The following is a 20,511-nucleotide window of genomic DNA, read 5'->3' as shown; positions in this document are numbered from 1 at the left end:
TATACTAAAAGCAGGTACCACAAAAGGTATACAAAAGACACATAAAAAGATGCTCGTAATAGACATTTGTGATAGACAAACTAAAGACAACCTAAATGTCTATCCGTACAAGAAAGGATAAATAAGGGTACATATTCATATAATAGAATATTTTACAGTAATAGAAACAAACTACACCCAACAACATGAATGAATCTCACAAAAATAATAGTGAGGGAAAAAGCCAAACATGGAGTCCATATAAGCTCAAAACAGGCAAACTAATCAATAATGATCAAGTTAGGATAATGATGATTTGGGGAAGGTGGTGACTGAGAAGGGGCATAAATAGTGCTACTGGGGTGCTAGTCATATTCTAGTCCTTGATCTGGGTGGTTGTTACATGATAAGAGCTGCTCTCTTTGTGAAAATGCATCAAGTTGTGTAGTTATCATTGACATACTTTTAAACAGAGGTATCGTCTCTTGTATATTTGTATGAAATATATAAATTTTATTAAAATAGTACTGACTAATTGAAGGAATTACAAAAAATGTGGAACTAGCCCTGGCTGGTGTAGCTCAGTGGATTGAGTGCTGGCCTGCGAACCAAAGGGTCGCCAGTTCAATTCCCAGTCAGGGCACATGCCTGGGTTGTGGGCCAGGTCAGGTCTCTATTAGGGGGCTGGCAAGAGGCAACCACACATTGATGTTTCTCTCCCTCTCCTTCTCCCTCCCTTCCCCTCTGTCTAAAATAAGTAAATAAGGTCTTTATTAAAAAAGTGGAACTAAAATTCTATATTCCAACAACATGAAGTATGGGACAAGGGTGTCAGAGCTCAAACATTCTATAGTGCCTTCAAACATTCTATAGTGATGTACTGAGGAAGAATAGAAATATTTATTAATGTTAGGCCCTGTAAAGTAAACCTGTTAAATATATAAAGGTAACCACTAAAGTATAAGAAAAAAATGTAAGCTTTTAATTAAGAGGAAAGAAATACTTCTAGAGAAAAAAATTAATTGATGCTAAAAAAAGAAATGGGAAAAAAAGAAAAAGCACTATTAAATTTCCAATAAAAGTCATATAAATATGCCCCCAAAAGTCAGTAATTACAATAAATATAAACAAGTCAAACTCCTCCAATTTAAAATAGGTATTCTCAGATTATATTAAAAACAAAATGCAGGTATCGGTATACTACAAGAAACATACCTAAACATAGTAACACAAGTTTAAAGTAAAAGGATAAAAATGTCTAGTCAGATGTTTGATTAATCTAGAGTTTAGGATTTGGTGGGCAAGGGCAATGGAAGGACAAAATGTCAAAAAAGTACAATAAAATGATGAGAGTGGTCAAAGTGATAGGTTACAGAATCTAGGTTGGCATAAAGAAATGATGCCTGAAGACTGCTGATAGGGAGGAAATGTAATAGTTGAGGAAATAGAACGGCCAAGAAAATATTAATCTAGTAGGATCTCAAAACAACTGTGATGGCACGGAGCAAAAAGACAAGTTTGATTTTCCATCAAGTATAAATTTGTATCTAAACAGACCATTAGTTTTTTCCTAATTGTCCAACTTTCTTACTATAAATATACTATAGAACTCTGAAAGATGTAAAGAAAAATTTACACCAATGTTCTCCAAAGTTGAAGTGTGTCTTAGGAAGTTACCAGCCTTTAAACCAGAGTCAGCTTTGAATTCTATCAGAGAGTTATGCAGATGAGGCCAATAAAAAATCCAGCCATCTGGTCAACAACTAAAATGTCATTGGCTCTCAGGGTAAGCAGGGCACAGAAATCTAAAAAAAAATATCTAAGCAATGACTGACCTTTCATGTAACAAAATTAACACACATTTCCTTTGGTAAAGGTCGCTTACATTTTTTTCTGCATTGCACACAACTTGCAGTGGAGGGAAAATAACCCTTACCATGTTTGCAAGGCGCACTAAGTAGAAACTTCAGTTCTAAGCTCAGTAAGTACATAGTTATAAAACCCTTAACAAGCCTCTGTCTACTGAAATGATTTTAAGTTTCAAAATTTCAGCCCACATGCTACATCTTCCTTAAACTTTTTCTCCAGTTTCCTTAAGCAGAATTAATCCATTATCATGGATTCCTCTGCATTCCCTCATCACATTGGTAGTGTGGTTAATGTACCAGATATTCCATTCTACTTATAGTATAATTATTTACAAAAATCCTCATCTCTCTGAAGATTATAAACATCTTGGGGACAAGAACCACTCTTGAACTCACTCCCAGAACATAGCACTCTATTCTGTACAGAAGAGGGAATAGTAACTGTTAAATACACATAGTTGGTCCATTTTCAGGAGAAGGAAGTATGATTTTGTTCCATGGTCATTTTATTTTTCTTCTTTAAACTAATGGGGTTGATTGGCCTAATAGTACCAGGCTGACACAGGAAGACAATTGATCTAGAATATGCAAGCAAAATCTCTCTACTCTAAAGAGCTACAGTACTAACGAACATAGAATGATTCAGTTCAGTATATTTTGACATTGTATATTTCTAATTTTTGCTTTAATTAGAGACAGATTTGACCATTCCCCCCTCTTTGTTAATGATTTGCTGTGAGTAAATCCTTGAAGAGTCATATAACTCACACTGTCCTTCAAGTGCACCAACTGTTCCATTAAGGCCAGGAAGAGAATCCATTATCCTACTGTACTTATTTATTATGGCAAAGGCTATCAAAACATGAGCCAGTGATCACAATGCCTAATGAGAACCTTACTAAAATATTTTCCTCTCTTTTGCTCCTTCATGTCAGAGGACACCTGGTCAAGAGCCAAAATCTCATTGGCTCCCAGCGCAACCCTTGTCAGGGATCCCAGGTTAGGAACAGATTATTACTGCTACAGCTGTAGAAAATACAAAGCCATAGGGACAGGTTTGTGCCAATTTTTTTTTTCAAATAATACTAAATCCATTTAGGCCCCAGAACTAAAATCTAAGAGTCAAAATCTAAGTCTTATGTCTCCAATTCCTGTTTCCTGTAACATAGAAAAGTAATTTACTCTCCAAGTAAAACAGACTTCTGTTTTCTATAATAAATCAGTGGTTCTTAAAGTATGGCATTCCCAGATTAGCAGCATTAGCATCACCTAGGAACTTGTTAGAAATGCGAGTCAGGCCCCATCCAAGACCTACTGATACAGAAACTGGGGGTTGGGCCCAGCAATCACGTTTTCACAAGCCCTCCAGGAGATTCTGGTGCAGAGTAAAATTTGCTAGAACCACAGCTCTAGACTAGACCAAAGTGTGGTCTGTGGACCAGGGCATCAGCATCCCTAGAAGCTTGTTAGGAATGCAGACTCTCAGGCCCCACAGACAAACTGAATCAGAAACTACATTTTAACAAGATGCCCAAGCGATCTGTATGTATACAATAAAGCTTGAGGAGAACCATCAAGGATGAACTTGAGAAAATTAAAAATCTGAATAAGTAAATAAATAACTACACTGTGAAGTGTATAATGCACTTCTACCTCGTTTAATTGTACCTTCCTCACTTACCACTCTCAATAACCTGGTGGACCAGGTATTGTCGTGACTTCCATCTTACATGTGAGATACAGGAGACTGGATGATGGACCCGATGTCACAAAGCGAGCAAGCAGAAGAGCCAGGATTTAAACACAGGTAACTTCACTCTGAAATCTAGGCTCTCAGCCACCACCAATAACTATTCTACTTGTAACTCCAGTAGCGTCTTTTTTTAATCACATCACATTATCTCTGTAATGGGAATTTCATTCATGAATAGCCAATTAAGCTTTTTCCTAAAACTAAAAATAATACATATCCCTTTTAGTTGAACAAACATTCCTTAAAGTCTGTTTTATAACAAACCACCTTGATCTGGTGGAGCTGATAGTACTCAGCCAATAAGAGTAACTGCTCAGTAAATATTTGCTGAACCAATCAATCAGTGAATTACTTTATTATCATATACTACGTAATGCAGGAGCAAAGATGAGGCACCTGTACACATCCTGGTTACTGAAACATTTCCTGTAAATGACGTCTGTTGAGCTGAAACCATAAAGAGAACAAGGGTCAACCAGACAGCGAATGAGAGTAGGAGATTCCAGGCACGGTAAGAGCTTGGGCTTTATATCACGATGATGAAATTTACTAAAGCATTTAAAGGAGAGATATGGACTTAAATCCATATGTATGAACACATATAAGTAGCTGTTACATAATAAATTCAAAATATCAAGAATGAAGCCCCCAAAGCCATCAGATCTTGAAGTCTAAAACTAAACCTTAGGATTTAGCTTACTAGTGATCTTATCCTGTCAGAGGGTAGGAATGTGTGGTTTTTAATTGAGGTCTTACCTCCCTATACATGGGAATGAAGAGAAAGGGCTTCCTACCCTTAGTTGTCTGCAGGTGGGAGAAGGGCCAAAAGAAGCTGGAGGAAACAGAGACTTGACCTGGGGACCATCAGAAAAAGAAAATGGGAAGCCCTCCGTTAGTTTCAGTATCAGCTCTTAGAAAGAGTTATAGAAAATAGAAGTAGGAGAGCTCAATTTGAGTGACATACCAGTTTTCTCTTTGACACCTAAGTGACACCCCATTAAGATGTCTGCCCCTGAGAATTCCCTGGGAAGTGGACTTCTCCTCTTTAGCTTTGTGTGCAATTTTTTAAATAGATTTTCTTGGAATTTTATTAAGAATTATTGACATCCCAGGAATAATTTTCATATCTTAGTGTTTCTACACAGTAACGACAAAAAAAACCCTGTTTTCCTTTCTCTCCAATTTTTGCTTACATCTTGCTTTATCTCCACAGAATTCTCAGTGTATTAAATAGATGAAGTAACAGCATTTAAGGAGACTGAGTCACTTGTATCACCTGTTGTATGCATCAGGGTTTTTCTTCATCAAAGAAACCAAATTTTCCTATGTTCTTTATTAGGGCTCCAGTAGTAAAGGCACTTGCCTTGAGGTGTTTTGTAAAGCACAATGGGTTCAAAAGAAAAATGCTTTCATTCTTATTGCCCAAACTAACGTTCAGACTTGTAAGGCTTCCTCTTCAACAGGGTGTGCTGGAATCTGAACTGGTATTTGAGGCCAAGCACCCCACAGTCAGGAGTGCAGGGACAGTGTTTTTTCCCCATCCAGACACCATCAGAACTATGAAGCCTCAAAAAGAGACATGACCTTCCCCCTAAAAGACAGAAATGACCCAAGAGATCAGGGTCGCTTGTAGGTCCAGCAGAGATCAAAACAGCCCTCCTTCTGAGGGACCCCTCAGCGCCCTAGCCTGTCCTTACAGAACATCAGCAACAGTCTGTGTCAGGGCAAAAGGAAAGGAGATGAGGGATGGGGCGGGGGATGGCCAGCTTACTTCCTGCCAAACGACATGAAAGATGAAAGCAACTAGAAAGAATGTCCGCCCACCTGCAACAGCTTTCTTTGCCCTTAGTCTTTTTTTTCATCCTTATCTTGGCATCTGCAGTGAAAAAATAATAGGTCACCCAAATATTTTAATAAAATATTTTCTAAGAGCAGAGTAATGGAACTACCTTAAACCAAATGAACATAACAATGAGAAACCCCACTTCAATTCCTCTTTATATAAAACCTAGATTCAAACATCAACTCTTGGTATTCTTTTTATATCATAAAAACATTGACCACACTGAAGACAATTTTGATGGATAAGCTTTTATATTATCTAAAAATTTCTACAATTTTAGTTCAAATATGTTCATGTGTACATATTTTCTTCAGGCTTATGAGCAAGTAAACATTTACATACACAGTTATGGGCCTATTTTTGAAACTACTGGGAAAATGTTTTTCTATTTTACAAAGTACTAAAGCCAAATAAAGGGATGATTAGCTTAAAGAGCGTATAAAAGTTGTATTTACATTACACCAAAATTATTATCTATTCTGATTACCCCCAAATCCCAAATTTTGCAGACATAAAAAAACTGGTTAATAATGGATTAATAAGCATTTGATAAATATCACATGCTGCATTTCCCACCCTTTAGAAAACCATGTGCTTTAAAGAGTTTTTTTGTTGGGGGTTTTTTTTAACCTCTTGGCAGTCTGACATTTCTTGGTCATATAAACAAGTGGGCTATTGAAGAGATTAATATACTAACATTTAGTTTTTTAAATGCTTTGACCTCTAAGATAAGAAGTTAAGAAATGACAATGCCATACCATGTCAAGTGGCTGACTGTGTATACTGATATTTTATCTCTGTGAGCGTGGCCCAGAAATGCACCGTGTGCAGCCACGGCTATCCCCGTAATGTGGAGGTAAATGTTCCCCTTCTATTTCCATCTCAGAAAAAGAAGTAGTTTCCCCTGCTGAAGGCAAGCCCCTCTTTATGGGCTCTCATTTCTACTTTTTCCCACTTTCTCTGGAAGCTTTTGAGCCACCCCTTATTCCAACCTCACCCACCCCTACCCATTTATCTACACAAATGCCCGAGTCATATAAATGTCTTCTCTCGACCCTCAGCTACTATTTCATCTCTCTTTAACAGATCTCTTGGAATCTATACTCTTTACCTCCGCTTCCTCATTTAACCCAACTCAGTTCTTGGAATTTGACCTCAAACCACATTAACTATAGACCAAAACATTCTTTTCTCAAAGACACCAACATCCTTCTAATGATCAAATTCACTGTTCTCTTCTCAGCCCTCATTTCTATCATTTTATCTTTCTATCTCTGAAACTGGTACTTCATCCTACTAGTAGTCTCCTCCTTTGCACTATTGATCATCCCTCCGATCCGACTCGAGTTTCTCCTTCTATCTCTGTCTCCCTTGCCGACTCCACCTCCTCTTGTCCTAGGAATAAAGGCATTATGCTGCATTGATCTGTTCTTAACCTTCTCATCGCTCTGGGCTATGTTCTTTTGCAGACAAAAGATCCCCAAATGTACCAGTTCTGGTCTGAGCTCCAGGTCTACATTTCTGATGGCTTGCTAGAGATCTCCACCCACATACATCTCAAACCCAGTATGTCCAAACTTAACATTCCTGCCAAGTCTGTTCCTTTTACTGACACTAGAAGAGAAATCAAGGAGCCATCTTCAATTATCTCCCTTTCCCAACCCCCACACATAGTTACTATGTCCTATATAGTCTTACACATTCCTACCATCACCATTATCTTTTGTCTGAATTGTTTCAAAAGCCAAGAGATGGTTCCACATAACAAGTCTCTTTCTCTTCTGACCCCCAGTATACCCTAAACACTGCTTCTAAAGTAACCCATCAAAATATGGTTCTTATGGAATCACTCCCCTGCAAAATGAAGCCCAACTACCTTAACATCTTATTCGAGCCCCACAAAATGGTCCCATCCCTTATCATGCCTGCTCATGAATCCTCCACTATAATAATACTGGACATTCCAACCATGGTGTCCCACTTTGCCATTGTTCACGGCTGTCTCTTCTGCCTGAAATATTCTCCACCTCCCAAACCCTCTCCACCAATAAATCTAAAAGGCATTTGAAATTCTGCCTTTTCTCAGAAACCTTCCCTGTTCTCTTAGTAATTTCTCCTTTATGATACTTAAAACTCTGTTACATTAAGGTAAATACATGTTTTTATTAAACTTACAAGTTTGTGTGGAGATTCTATTTTGTGCCAAACACTGTATTCAGGATACAGAGAATACAGAGTTTCTGCCTTGGGAAGCTTCTGCTAATGGGGGACAGAGAAAAGTTACCCTACTAAATTGGAGTCATATGTGTGCCTTTCTGTGCTAGAGATGCTCACACAGGCATGAGGAAGGAGCTCTTAACCCAGACTGGGGCAGCAGGGTGAGTTTCCAGAAGAGCAGCACCTGAGCTGAGCCTTGGAAGGACTGTAGTCCAGGAGATCTCATCATGAAGTGCATTTCAGAAATAGAGAATAGCATATCAAAAGGCATAAGACACCATGTCCCATTTCAGGAATTCAAGTAAATCAAGTACCTGGAGCATAAAGTGCTTTAGGGTGGCGGGACATGAAGCTAAAGAGGTAGGCAGGCCACACGGGGAAGAACCACTAGTCGTGTCTGTAACACACATGATGCCACAATGAGGCCGCGTAACAGATCATCCCTAAACTGTGAGGCTTAAAACAACAGCCATTTATAATTGCTCCTAAGTCTACAGGTCAGCAGGGTGGCTCTCCTGGTCCCAGCTGGGGTCACTGATATGTCTGGAGTCAGAAATGTGCATCAGGGAGGCACTTCAGCTGATCTTAGCTGAGCATTCTCATGTGTTTGGGAGTTGGCTGGCTGTCAGCTGGTATAAATGGTCTTGGCTCTTCTCCACATTTTTCTCACACATCTGAAGTAGGTTAGCCTGGGCATGCTCTCATGACAGGCAGAGATGAAAAAGAGGATACAACCAATCACGCAAAGCACAAAGAGGAAACATGCGTACTTTTCAAGCTTGTGCTTGCCTTCATGTTTGCAAACGTTCCATGGGCAAAAGCAAGTCACATGGATGAACCCGGAGTCAGAATGGGAGCTTGCCTCAGGTTCTTCGCCTTTCATATTCTTCAGCCTAGAATATGGTTGCCACAGGTAACTAGATGGCTCATCAGTGCTCTGTTCAAATATCACCTTATCAAAAGTCCTTCCCTAATTACCCATTATGAATTGGCACTCGTGGCTCCCTTCCAACCCCATAACTCTCTTCTTCCCTAATATGTTATATATTAATATTTATTTGTATACTTGTTTATCATTTGCCTCTCCCACTAAAATTTAAGATCGACAACAACAGAACATCTGTCTGATTCACTGTTTTATCCCTAGAGCCTAGAATATAGACTTGGTACATGATAGACCATCAATAAATATTTGAACCTACTCACACTGCATATTAGCATTAAGCACATCACTCACTCTGACTGAAATTGTTGGATTTTATTCGTCCCTTCTCTTTTGGGTCCATTTCTCAAAACTACCCAGGATTTAATCTGGCTATGATACTAAGAAAGTTGAGGAGAATGAACTCTGCCATATTTAAATGGTATCGACTTTAGGTATTTGTCTTAAGAAAAAAGGAAAGTTTCCCAGTCAAATTCCTAAATTAATGTGCATAGGAATAAAACAAATTTGCCTGATCTTTCTCACATCACTTGGGTAATTCTGAACACAGAGTGATAATTCCACAAGCTTCTCTAAGTACATGGCAGGCACTTGCCAATCTGATACTTTAATACTGAACTAGTGCCAACTTTTAAGTACATATATTTAATGCTATTTTCCATTTATCTACCTCTAAACCATCAAACTATAAGAACCCATTGAAATTCTTGACTCATTGTCCAGGCTTCACCAAGCTACCTCATGTCCATATGTTCCCCAAAGCAGCCAACTCAGAGCGTCACTAAATCAAAAAGCAACCTAGCATTGTCGTCCCACATGGAGCAGGCTAATGGTCTGCTTTCAGACACCAGATGTAGGCCATCTGTTCTTCCTTTTATTGTGATTTAATTTTCAGGTACACGAGGCAGCGGTTTTCCAACAGTTTGCTATGTCACCCCAGCATCTGAACCCCTTACCAAATTTTGTAAAATGCATCTTTACTGCAAGTGAGTATACATATTATTCCTGAGGTCTGCAGGATTCATCTTTCAAAGGTAAAAGCTGTGGCATAAGAGAGGACCAGCAACAAAGAAAGACTGTATGTTTTCTGAAATGTGTAAACATATGAGACATCAAGGTAAGGGTGATAAACAGCTGTCCTCACACCAGGCAGGGCGTGGAAAGACTAGCGCAGAAGCCCTGCCCTCGCTGTAGCTACCTGTATGGACACCAAGAGACTCCGTTTTATTGTAATGGGGATGGTGGTGTGTTTTGGTTCTTTGAAGCCCTTCATTGATGTTGCCAGTAAATCTACCACTTTACAGTGGACTACGAACACAGAAGCCTGCGAAGCTCCAGATGTGGGGAATACATCCAGATTATGGTTATCTGAGCAAACTCCCTCACACAGCATATGGACCAAGGGAAAGGCTTAACTTAAGGACAGAGTCTGCATCTCAGAGGCAATTTTCAGAAATGAGTAGTCGAAGTAAATTAGACCAACCCTAAATCTGATGTGTCTAACAGAGGGCATTACATAATCGCAGAAGTTGTCCTTACTCTAATTTGTGCTTCGAGATGTAACTCTCCCTCAGGGCACCAAAAATAGGAGAGTGCTCAAAATTCCCAAATGTGTTCCTCCTCCTTCTGCCTCTATAGCTTCCAAATTATATCGGCAGCCTTTTCTTTCCCTGAAGGTTTGTGTCTGAACCAGATACAATGCTGGTACTTCTCTTGGAGAAGCTTTTGCTTCAGTAAATTTTATAAGAGAAATAAATGTGAGAGCTTCCCGTCTCTGTCAATCACATTCATTCAAAATAAGAGCGCATGCCAGGACCGGAGGTTGTGGGGAGGAAAGGGAGGGGGAGCGGCAATGCCATGAATTGTTTTCCTGCAGCTGGTATTGCTCAGTAACAACTGTTCATGCAAAACAAAAGATCACTTCAGAACACCAGAGACAGACAGACAGAGCCCAACAGAAAGAGATAATTATAATCATATTTTAGAGATCAAACAGTTTGAATTACATTTGTTCTGGAGCCTACTTAAGTTTCCCAGTAGTTTCATATAAACATAACAATTTAACATACCATTCCATAATGATATATTATTAATGTAATGACAAATGCATATCAAAGTACCTCTGGGCATCTAGCAGGTTTCTTATCTTCTATTTATCTTCCAGGGTGCTGGGGAGAAAAGATAAAGCATGTTAACACAGGGAGGCAGTATAGCACAGTGGTTAAGAGCACAGCCTTGACATCACATCAGAATAAAGCCCCAGCTTTGCCTCTTACTGTGCAACCTTGGGCAAGTTTCTTACCCTCTCCAAAGGCTCAGTTTCCTCAACTGCTAAACGGAGGTTGAATTTTACCTACTTGATGGTTATTGTAAGAACTAAGAGAGAGAATGCATTTAACACATTGAGCACAGTGACTGGCCCACAAAGAGCAGGTAATAAATATTTGCATTTATAGTTAATAAATGGGTGAAGAAACAAATACTTTGTTTTTTCTTGTAGACCTCTCATTTTCTATCCTCATGCCAACTCCAATCTGAGCGGAAAACAGGAAGTTTTTGGAAGTCGTTACAGCAAGCCATGTCAGATTGCTAAAGGAGAATGAGATGACTCCAATATGCTCGACCCTTGCCTTGCTGTTGGGTCAAAGCCTTGCTACACAGCTGTGCTTGCCACCAAGGATTCCTCCTCTCACCCTCTCCAGCGTGTCTCCTGTTGGACCGCAGGCCTAGTCACACAGCACCCCCGTGCCTGACCACGTAGGAAGTGAGTATTATATGTAAGCACTCAGGTAGTTCTTGGAAGTAAGGATTACACAACTCCTATGTAGAGACACAGTCTCCTGGGGCAGAAGTCCACAGCAACAACAAGAGACCGGAGTGAAGGGCAAGGCAGAAGACTTCTGAAAAATGTTTGTCTCTTTTTTTAATGGACAAAAATATGAAGTATTCCTAGCTTTAGATCTTAGCTAGTTCCCTCACATCTTCACTTAACTGCCTATAACTTCAAAATAAACAGCAAGAATGACCACATACCTGAAAAAAAAAAAGACAAGGGAATATTATTTAGGTCTATGTAAATGATGAAATCCAGGAGCAATTTTACAATTACAGGTTTCCTTTGACAAAAGAACCAAAAGGCCCTCTGCACACCAAACTGATGTTGTGACTCCGTTGGCCTCAGGACAAGCGGGCAGTACGGTCACTGGCAATCGTGTGCAGACTATGTGAGTGTCCACTCCAGGCTCACATGCAAAATCCACATGCCGCTTCTAATTAGATGCTGTTAAAACAATGTTTTAAAAAATGCTTCCTAAAAGAATACAAAATACCTAAATGTAAAAGTATTTGCCTGTGTCAGAAGGTACAGAACTGCTAAATGACGCTGAGCTTAGCTGGCCTCAAGCCAAGTGGAGCACTTCACCCGCAGGAAATTATAGTGCTGTCATCATGTTGTAATAAGCCTCTATAAAATAATAAAGCATTGTGTTTCTGCTGAGTCTTGAACAAAAAAAAATGAATCAGAATCTGGCTTCCTTAAAGGAAAAGGAAGAAGTGTGTATTTGCACCACAGAAAAGGACATTCACTTGGCCTCATGAAGTATGCATTTTGCTCATCATTTTTTAAATTCTGCCTTTCAAAGGGAGCTATATTTGACCTGATTTGAAAATGCTGATTATGTACAGAAGATGTTGCCATCTTTTGCTCTATAGATTTTTAGAACTGCATTTGCTGTTTATAACTGGCTTAACATCCAAGAAATCCAGGTGGAGGGAGGAAGTATTGGAAATGTAACACCTGGGTGATGCCATATTTCCCTGAGCCGTCTCCAGCAGCAAATGCAGAAACCTGGTGGAAATTCAGTGAGCAGGTCCACAAGATGTTCCCCCACTTTTAAGACTCAGCTGTTACATGGAAAATAAACTCAAGCACGTGTGCTCAAGTATGTACAGTAAGTGAAAACCAATAATGGTCCTAGGGCAAGGCAGCTGAAGTAGGTTGTTATTCTGAAGGGTTGCTTGCTAGTTAGGAAAGAACAGAGGTCACTATAATTTATAGAGTTGTACAATGTGGTTGGTGCTTTAGGCTAGACACTGCCTCAAGTTGTACTTTACCCTAATGAAATGCTCTTATGGTTACTACTACCCCGCCCTACCCTATTTTTCCCTTATTTCAATACTCCGAGCACCTCTTTCAGTTTTGAAAACATAAAAACCTAATTTTTATCAACAGACGTACATTCCAGATTGACTTTGTTAAGAGTCTCAGACCTAATCTCTATTAACATTTACTCTCTGCTTGCATCCAATACAGAAGTTGTTGTGTCCACGAGAAGGAAAGGCAAGAACTAGCCAACGATATTCCGTTTTTTGTTTGTTTGTTTGGTTGGTTGCTTTTGCTTTTTGTTTTGGGGGGTATATCTGTCCCTTTGAGGAAATAGCAATAGTTAATAGTTAACATTTATCAAGTGTTACACTAGGCAACTTGCTAAAGTCTTTAAAACATCACCTTTCATCTGCACACTTCATAAAGTAGAACCTATTATCTTCATTTTACAGAGAAGAAATTAAAGGAGTTAAGCAATTTTCCCAGGGCCAGAGAGCTAATAAATCAGAGAGCAAAGAGTTAAGAACCAGGCTGACATTTAAGTCCATTATGCAATGTTGCCTCCCAAGTCTGTTTGCCCAGGGCAAATATTACACTACATTTCAAAGACTAGGAAAAAGAGGGAGGTGGAAGTTGCTAAATGGGGGAGAAGCAAATGGAAATCTTTGTGCTGTTTACTTGCCCACAAGGGTTACCAAGGGACAGGCACACTTTAAGAAACCCTTACAGAGTTGCAGTACCGGTCCTGCCCTCAGGGTGCAAACATTTTAACTGGAAAGACACCTAAACATATAAATCACAGCCAAATAAGTGCTGCAATAGAGTTATACACCAATTATTGTGCATAAGAGGCTGGAGGAAGAAGGAATTTTTTCTGATGGCTTGGCAAACCATTGGAAAGACTCGTTTTGCCTACAAATCATTAATATCACATCTGTTTTAATCTCCTCATTAAGAACATCTGACACGTTGTTTGCCAAAATTAATGACTACTTATACTGAATATTTGAAGACTTCCAAGTCTGTAAACTATAAAAAAAAGAAAAACAAAAACAAAACCTCTGCTTCTATATTCTCAAATTCTTTGGTACCAATGAAAATTGGTAAAATTTACAAAGAAAACACAGACAGATCATAACATTGAAGGTAAAGCTGAGGGGCTGAATGAATTGCCTGAGCTGAGGCCATGGGTAAATCCATTGGTCTCTAAGCCCACTGCCCTTTTGTGCAATAACTTATTTCTTCTCTGCACAATTTTCAGAGTGTTTAACAGAGTTATTCTTTTTAATATGCCAGAAGAAAATGCATTAGGTGAGGATTTACTGATGAGAAAATTTTAGAAATTTCTTGCTGTCAAAGATGCAAATATTTAAACATTAGGAAAGGATACCCTAAACCACCTGAGCGTCTGAAAACTTTCCTTTCATTTTGCTCCTGGGGAAACCTGAAAATTACACACTTTTGTAGAAAATGATTTGGTTTTTAACTTCAGAAATGTGTTTGAGAGTTAAAGATTTTTTTTGTTTGAAAATATAACCAGAGACATTGAAATTAAGAACATTGTAACAATAGCCACAGGAGAGCGGGAAGGGGATAGTGGGGAGAGGGGTCTATAGGAGCTACTATAAAGGACACAAGGACAAAATCAAGGGGGAGGGTAGAGGTGGGGGAGGGAGGTGGGACTGGCTGGGGTGGGGTGGAGGGAAGGGGAGAAAATGCAGACAATTGTAACTGAATAAAAATAAATTAATTAATTTTAAAAAGATTTTTTTTGTTTGTTTTGGAATTTGTAGGCAATATACATCATTTATTTAAAGGTGGTAAGAATAGGTTAAATGACAACAAAGATGATCTGGGACAATTTAGTAATATTCATATAAAAGTATAAATTATATAAATTGCTATATCAGCCCTGGCTGGTGTAGCTCAGTGGATTGAGCGCAGGCTGAGAACCAAAGGGTCACCGGTTCAACTCCCAGTCAGAACATATGCCCGGGTTGCAGGCCAGGTCCCCAGTAGAGGGAGCATGAGAGGCAACCATACATTAATGGTTCTCTCTCTCTCTTTCTCCCTCCGTCCCCCTCTTACTATAAGTAAATAAATAAATAAATTTCTATATTATTTTTGTTATAGAAACTGGCTTTATGTTTTCTGGATATTTTCCTTCAATTGAATTCATTAAATTTTTTAAAAGCTCCATTTCCTATACTTTTTATTATTAAAAACAGGTTTTTTTTCATTCTCCACCCATTGATAATTTTTTCCCTCTTCTCATTACTGAGTTATATAATGTTTCATTACATCTCAGCACTTGGCATAAGGATGTTTACATCAAATCCACTTACTCATGCTTCAGAGGTTGATAATTGTGCTCTTTTAGTAATGACAGGTATGCAGCAGGAATGCACACTCCTCATATAATCTGTGTACTCCCATAACTGGAAAAGATTCTATTCTGAAATGTTATCTATTGGGAACCAGACAACTTTTAAACACTAAAGAGCACATTTTCTAGAGCTATAAACAGTGGAATCTTAGCATGTTAGCCATGGAAGAGGCTTAATTTTGCACAGGAGGAAACAAAAGCTCAGAGATCTTTGTACAAATTGGTTTCTTCCATCAGCCAGTAATCTGACTCGTAAAACCCAAAGTAAACAATGTGGTTTCTATATTTCATTGATTTAACGAGTAATGTGTGCTTCCTTAGTTGATTTGGTTTTGCAGGTGTGTATTATAATGTATGAAAAGTTGGGAATGCCTTTGGGCCCTTTTGTCCCTTAGTTTATAAGCATATAACATATAATCACTGGGAAGAAGAAGAGGAAGGAGGAAGGGGAGGAGGAGAGGAGGAAGAGAAGAAGGAGAAAGAAGGAGGAGGAGGAGGAGGAAAAGAGAAGAAGGAGGAGAAGAAGATGGAAAAGAAGGAGAAGAAGAAGGAGGAGGAGGAGGGGAGGGGGAGGAGGAGGGGAGGGGGGAGGAGGAGGTGAGGGGAGAGGAGAAGAAGAAGAAGAGGAAGAAAGAAGAAGAATAAAGAAAAGAAGAACAAATATATAATATCTTTCTTCCAGCTACATGGACTCCTCCACATGAAGTTGGATTGCAGAATAATAGAATCACCTTAGAAATGCCATCAAAGTGAATAACATATTATTCCTTGTTACTTCAAACTGGACATGAATAAAAGGTATAGACCTATGTTTTCCCTGCTGGAATACACATCATATGTATATGGCTGTTTTTTGACTATTTCTGCATTGAAGAATAAGATAGCCAAGTCCAACCTCATGCTCACTGCCATTGACACATCACGATTTTCTGATTATGGCAAATCCACCAAGCAAGTTCCAATCTATGATCTGACAGAGAAAAAGCTTTTCTGTTTTTGTGGTTGTTATTTTGAGAGAGAGAGAGAGAGAGAGAAACATTGATCTGTTTCCTCCCATATGTGCCCAACCAGGGATCACACCCACAACCTTTTGGTGTAGGGAATGATGCTCCAACAAACTGAGCCAACCAGCCAGAGTAAGAAAAATGTTTTGTTAAAGGTGAATTATGACTACTTCAATAACAATATTTGGAAATATTTTTTGGAATATATTATATCATATCATTTTATGATGTGTAAGTATAGAAGAAGATACATTCCCCTCTCCCCCAAATAAGATAATTTTCTTTTCTGACCCTGGTACTTACCAAGTACATGTGAATTTGGGCAATTTCCTTAGCCGTTGAGTCTGTTTCCTCATCTACAAAAATGGAATAAGGATACCCTGTTCACGGAGTTGCTGTTTATAATTAAAAGAGAAATTATGTAATATGCTTCCAAGATAGAAGATAATTAATAAATATTAGCTCACTTCCTTCTCAACTCTTCTATATCTTTGTCCTATTTCTTCAGAAATACAATTTAATACTTTATAATATCTTTAAAGTATAATGACTTTAATCACATTTTAAAATTTATCAATTTATATGGAACCATAAACAACCCTGAATAGCCACAGAAATTCTGAGAAAGAAGAATAAAGTAGGAGGGATCACAATACCTGATATCAAACTATATTACAAGGTCACTCTAATCAAAACAGTATGGTACTGGCATAAGAACAGACACATAGACCAATGGAGCAGCATAGAAAGCCCAGAAATAAACCCATGTTTCTATGGTCAATTAATATTTGACAAAGGGGGCAGAAGCATAAAATGGAGTGAAAATAGCCTCTTTAACAAATGGTGTTGGGAGATCTGGACAGCTACATGCAAAAAAAATGAAACTCAACCACCAACTTATACCATGCACAAAAATAAATTCAAGGCAGATAAAAGACTTAAATAAAGTCACGACATCATAAAAGTCCTAGAGGAGAACATAGGCAGGAAAATCTCAGATATTCCATGCAGCAGTATTTTCACTGAGGTATCCCCTAGAGCAAGGGACATAAAGGAAAGAATAAACAAATGGGAACTTATGAAAATAAAAAGCTTCTGCATGGCTAAAGAAAACAGCAGTAAAACGAAAAGAGAACCAACCATATGGGAAAATATATTTGTCAATGATACCTCAGACAAGGCTTTGATCTCCAAAATATATAAGGAACTCACACGACTCCACTGCAGGAAGACCAAAAACCCCAATTAAAAATGTGCAATGGACCTGAACAGACACCTCTCCAAGGAGGACACACAAAGATGTATAAAAGGATGCTCAGCATCACTAGCTATCAGAGAGATGCAAACTAAAACCACAATAAGATACTACACTGGACAGAATTATTAACAAATCACTAACAAATCAACAAATAACAAGTGTTGGAGAGGTTGTGGAGAAAAGGGAACCCTACTGTGGTGTTGGTGGGAATGCAGACTGGTGCAGCCACTGTAAAAAACAGTATGGAATTTCCTCAGAAAACTAAAAATGGAAATGTCTTTTGACCTGACAGTTCCACACTGAAATTATACCCTAAGAATCCTGAAACACCAATCCAAAAGAACCTATGCACCCCAATGTTCACAGTAGCACAATTTACAATAGCCAAGTGCTGGAAGCAACCTAAGTGCCCATCAGTAAATGAATGGATAAAAAAAAAACTGGTACATTTACACAATGGAATTCTATGCCACAGAGAGAAAGAAGGAGCTCCTACCCTTTGGGATGGATGGAACCCATCCCATGGATGGATCTGGAGAGCATTATGCTAAGTGAAATAAGCCAGGCAGTGAAAGACAAATACCATATGATCTCACCTATAAGTGGAACCTAATCAACAAAACAAGCAAACAAAATATAACCAGAGACATCGAAAGAAAGAACTGACAGTAACCAGAGGGGTGGGAGGGGGTAATGGGCAGGGGGGCAAAATAGGGGAAGGGCCATCAAGGAACATGTATAAAGGACACAAGGACAAAGCCAAAGGGAGTAGGTTCAAGGATGGGCGTGGGGATGGTTAGGACAGGGGGGCATGATGTGGGGAAAATGGAGACAACTGTACTTGAACAACAATAAAAAGTTTATTAAAAAATAAAAAATTTTTTAAAATAAAACTTCATTCAGGTATAATTTATATACAATAAAGGGCACAAATGAGACAATTTTTATATCTATATACCCATGTAATCAGCACCCAGAACCAAACATGGAACATTTACAGGCCCCCAAAACATCCCACATTCCACCACCAATCAATACTTGTCTAGAGGTAATAACAATTATTCATCACTAATCTTAAATATGTTTAAATAGAAAAAATATGTTACAATATATCTATACCTAGGAATTTTCAACAACAACAAAAAGCAGTAGTTCATATATCCTAATGTGGAAAGATCCCAAAATATATTGTTCTATATTACTGATGTAACTGAAAATTAATAACAGAAGTGATAATAGAAAGAATGCTAGATGGAAAGGAGAAAAGGACTATTATAAATAAAGCTATTTTAAATCTTTTAAATCCTTACCATGTGTGACCTCAGCAGAGGAAGTATCCAAACTGAAGCCAGCCACCAACCACCTAAATTGGAAGATGGCAGGAAGCATTGTCAGAGCATATATTTACTGAAGTAAATGTACTCCTTTCCCTCTAACTTGGACACCACCACACCCTGCGCGGAGACTCCTTCTTGCAGTACTTGCCAGGCCCCACCTTCCCTATCTCCATCTGAAGAGCGTAAATGAAAGGCAGGGAACCCTTCATTGTGCTCTTGTTGTGCAATAACAGGAACACCCCACCAGGGTTTATCAGACTCTTCCTAAAAGTCACAACCAAAGTGGATTCTTCCATGATGTGGTGAATAAACACAGCATCATAGAACATTTTAGTTGGTATTAGCCAAAACCAATATAATAGGGCAAGGCCTTGCTCCCTAAAATCCTGAACCTATCTAATTTGCTTCTATACCTTCAAACTAAATTTTTGTTAATAACTGGATTTAGATAGTCAATAACTAAATGACTTCAAACAAAAAATACCTGGTTTGTTTCCAAAACAACTCAAAAGCTAGTATTTGAAAAGCACCTTTATTCTTCCTCTGCAGGTAAATGTGAATTAGTGGACACACCCATAGGTGTACATCAATCTTTTTCTCTACAATTACCAATAAGAGCTTTGAAAGCCTCCTTATTAACAATTTTCACCGCCCCAAACCTTCCAGAGTGCAATGTAAGCTTCTTTCCTCTTGTCCTGTTACTTATGGAGATGGGAAACAACCAACGTATTTTTTATAATGACCCTTCAAATCTGTTAGACCTTTATTCTCTTAGCCAAATAACCCCACAGCTTTTTGGCCTTTCTTCTTAGTCCTTATTTTCTAAACCTTAATTACATTTTCACTCTTCTCTGGAGTTCTGCCAGTTCCCCACATCCTCCTTGAAGGGGAAACACAAAGTAGCCACAGTTGGGGTCAGACCAATGCTAGGAAAAGCAGACCAGTGCTAGGAACAGGCCACTTCCTGCCCTTGGCCTTATAAGCATCTCGCTATCTTATTGGTTTATAAATAAACAGCACTTATTTAGATATTTCTAACAGGGCTGCCATACTGGCTTAAAGTCCACCTTTCCCCATCCTGCATGGCAGCATTTTGACTTTGTCCTGTAAACTTTTTGCACTTATCCCTTTGAACTTGATCTGATTCAAAGTATCTTACCAATTGAATTTTTGAGGTCACTTTAAATTGGATCCCTACTTTCTCACTTCCTGACAAAAGATGTTGCAAATTCAGGAAGTGCTTTCCCAGAAGTGAACCCATTGATTACAATTTCCTATCTTCCCCAGCCATTCACAAGGCAAGTGCTGACATTAGGGTACTAATAACCACCGGTTATTGAGAGATTATGCTAGGAAATTTTACATACATTATTTCATTATTTCCTTACAACAGCCATATGAGGCAGACCTTGTTACCCCCATTTTATTAAAGAGGAACCTAAGTTAGCTAAATTAGGAATTTGTTATGGCCACAGAGCCAATGAGACCTGGATTCAAACTTGGCTCTCTGACTCCAGAATTCTCTGTGCCGCAATGCCAGGAAGCCAGTGCTCACTGGCGTTTGGGTGTAACCCACTAAACAAATATGACTCTGCTTGTAAAATATATGTATGGTTTATCCTGAAAATCAACAACAAGCATGGGTGCCTGGTAGATTTAGGAAAAGGAAAAGGATGAAAGTAAAAGAGAAGGCAAGACAGAACAGGAAAGAGAGGGCATGGTGGAAGGTCATCAGGTGAGGCTTTCCAACACCTTGCCTCTTTCTGATCATAAAGGTAATAATGTGGGGCAGGAGCAAACGGTTTAATGGTCCTGATA

General features: G+C 38.8%; 1 protein-coding gene across 19 annotated transcripts in view; it reads right to left on the bottom strand.

Moving 5' to 3' along the window:
- CD28 (CD28 molecule) overlaps positions 1-19,551 on the bottom strand; it is an 84,802-nt gene extending 65,251 nt beyond the window's left edge. For 2 of the 19 annotated variants that reach the window (XM_053918977.2, XM_053918981.2), the window contains exons 1-5: positions 19,531-19,550; positions 18,667-18,719; positions 16,402-16,493; positions 10,724-10,771; positions 5,425-5,476 (exon numbers count right to left, since the gene is read on the bottom strand). Coding sequence is in view for 3 of the 19 variants with exons in the window: in XM_045198559.3 (XP_045054494.1) it covers positions 10,724-10,733 (10 nt within the window). In the remaining 16 variants the exon portion in view is untranslated. Of the gene's footprint in view, positions 1-3,528; positions 3,786-4,356; positions 4,455-5,424; positions 5,477-8,430; positions 8,554-10,723; positions 10,772-11,086; positions 11,251-11,296; positions 11,370-16,401; positions 16,494-18,666; positions 18,720-19,530 lie in introns of those variants that run through there. The other 17 variants (XM_053918972.1, XM_045198562.2, XM_053918976.2 and 14 more) reach the window with 16 other exon arrangements.
- Positions 19,552-20,511: the final 960 nt, after the last annotated feature.

Source organism: Desmodus rotundus, chromosome 2, assembly GCF_022682495.2.
Source record: "Desmodus rotundus isolate HL8 chromosome 2, HLdesRot8A.1, whole genome shotgun sequence".
Taxonomy (NCBI): Eukaryota; Metazoa; Chordata; class Mammalia; order Chiroptera; family Phyllostomidae; genus Desmodus; species Desmodus rotundus.
Note: the sequence above shows the minus strand (reverse complement) of the source record. Positions and strands in the feature narration are given on the sequence as shown.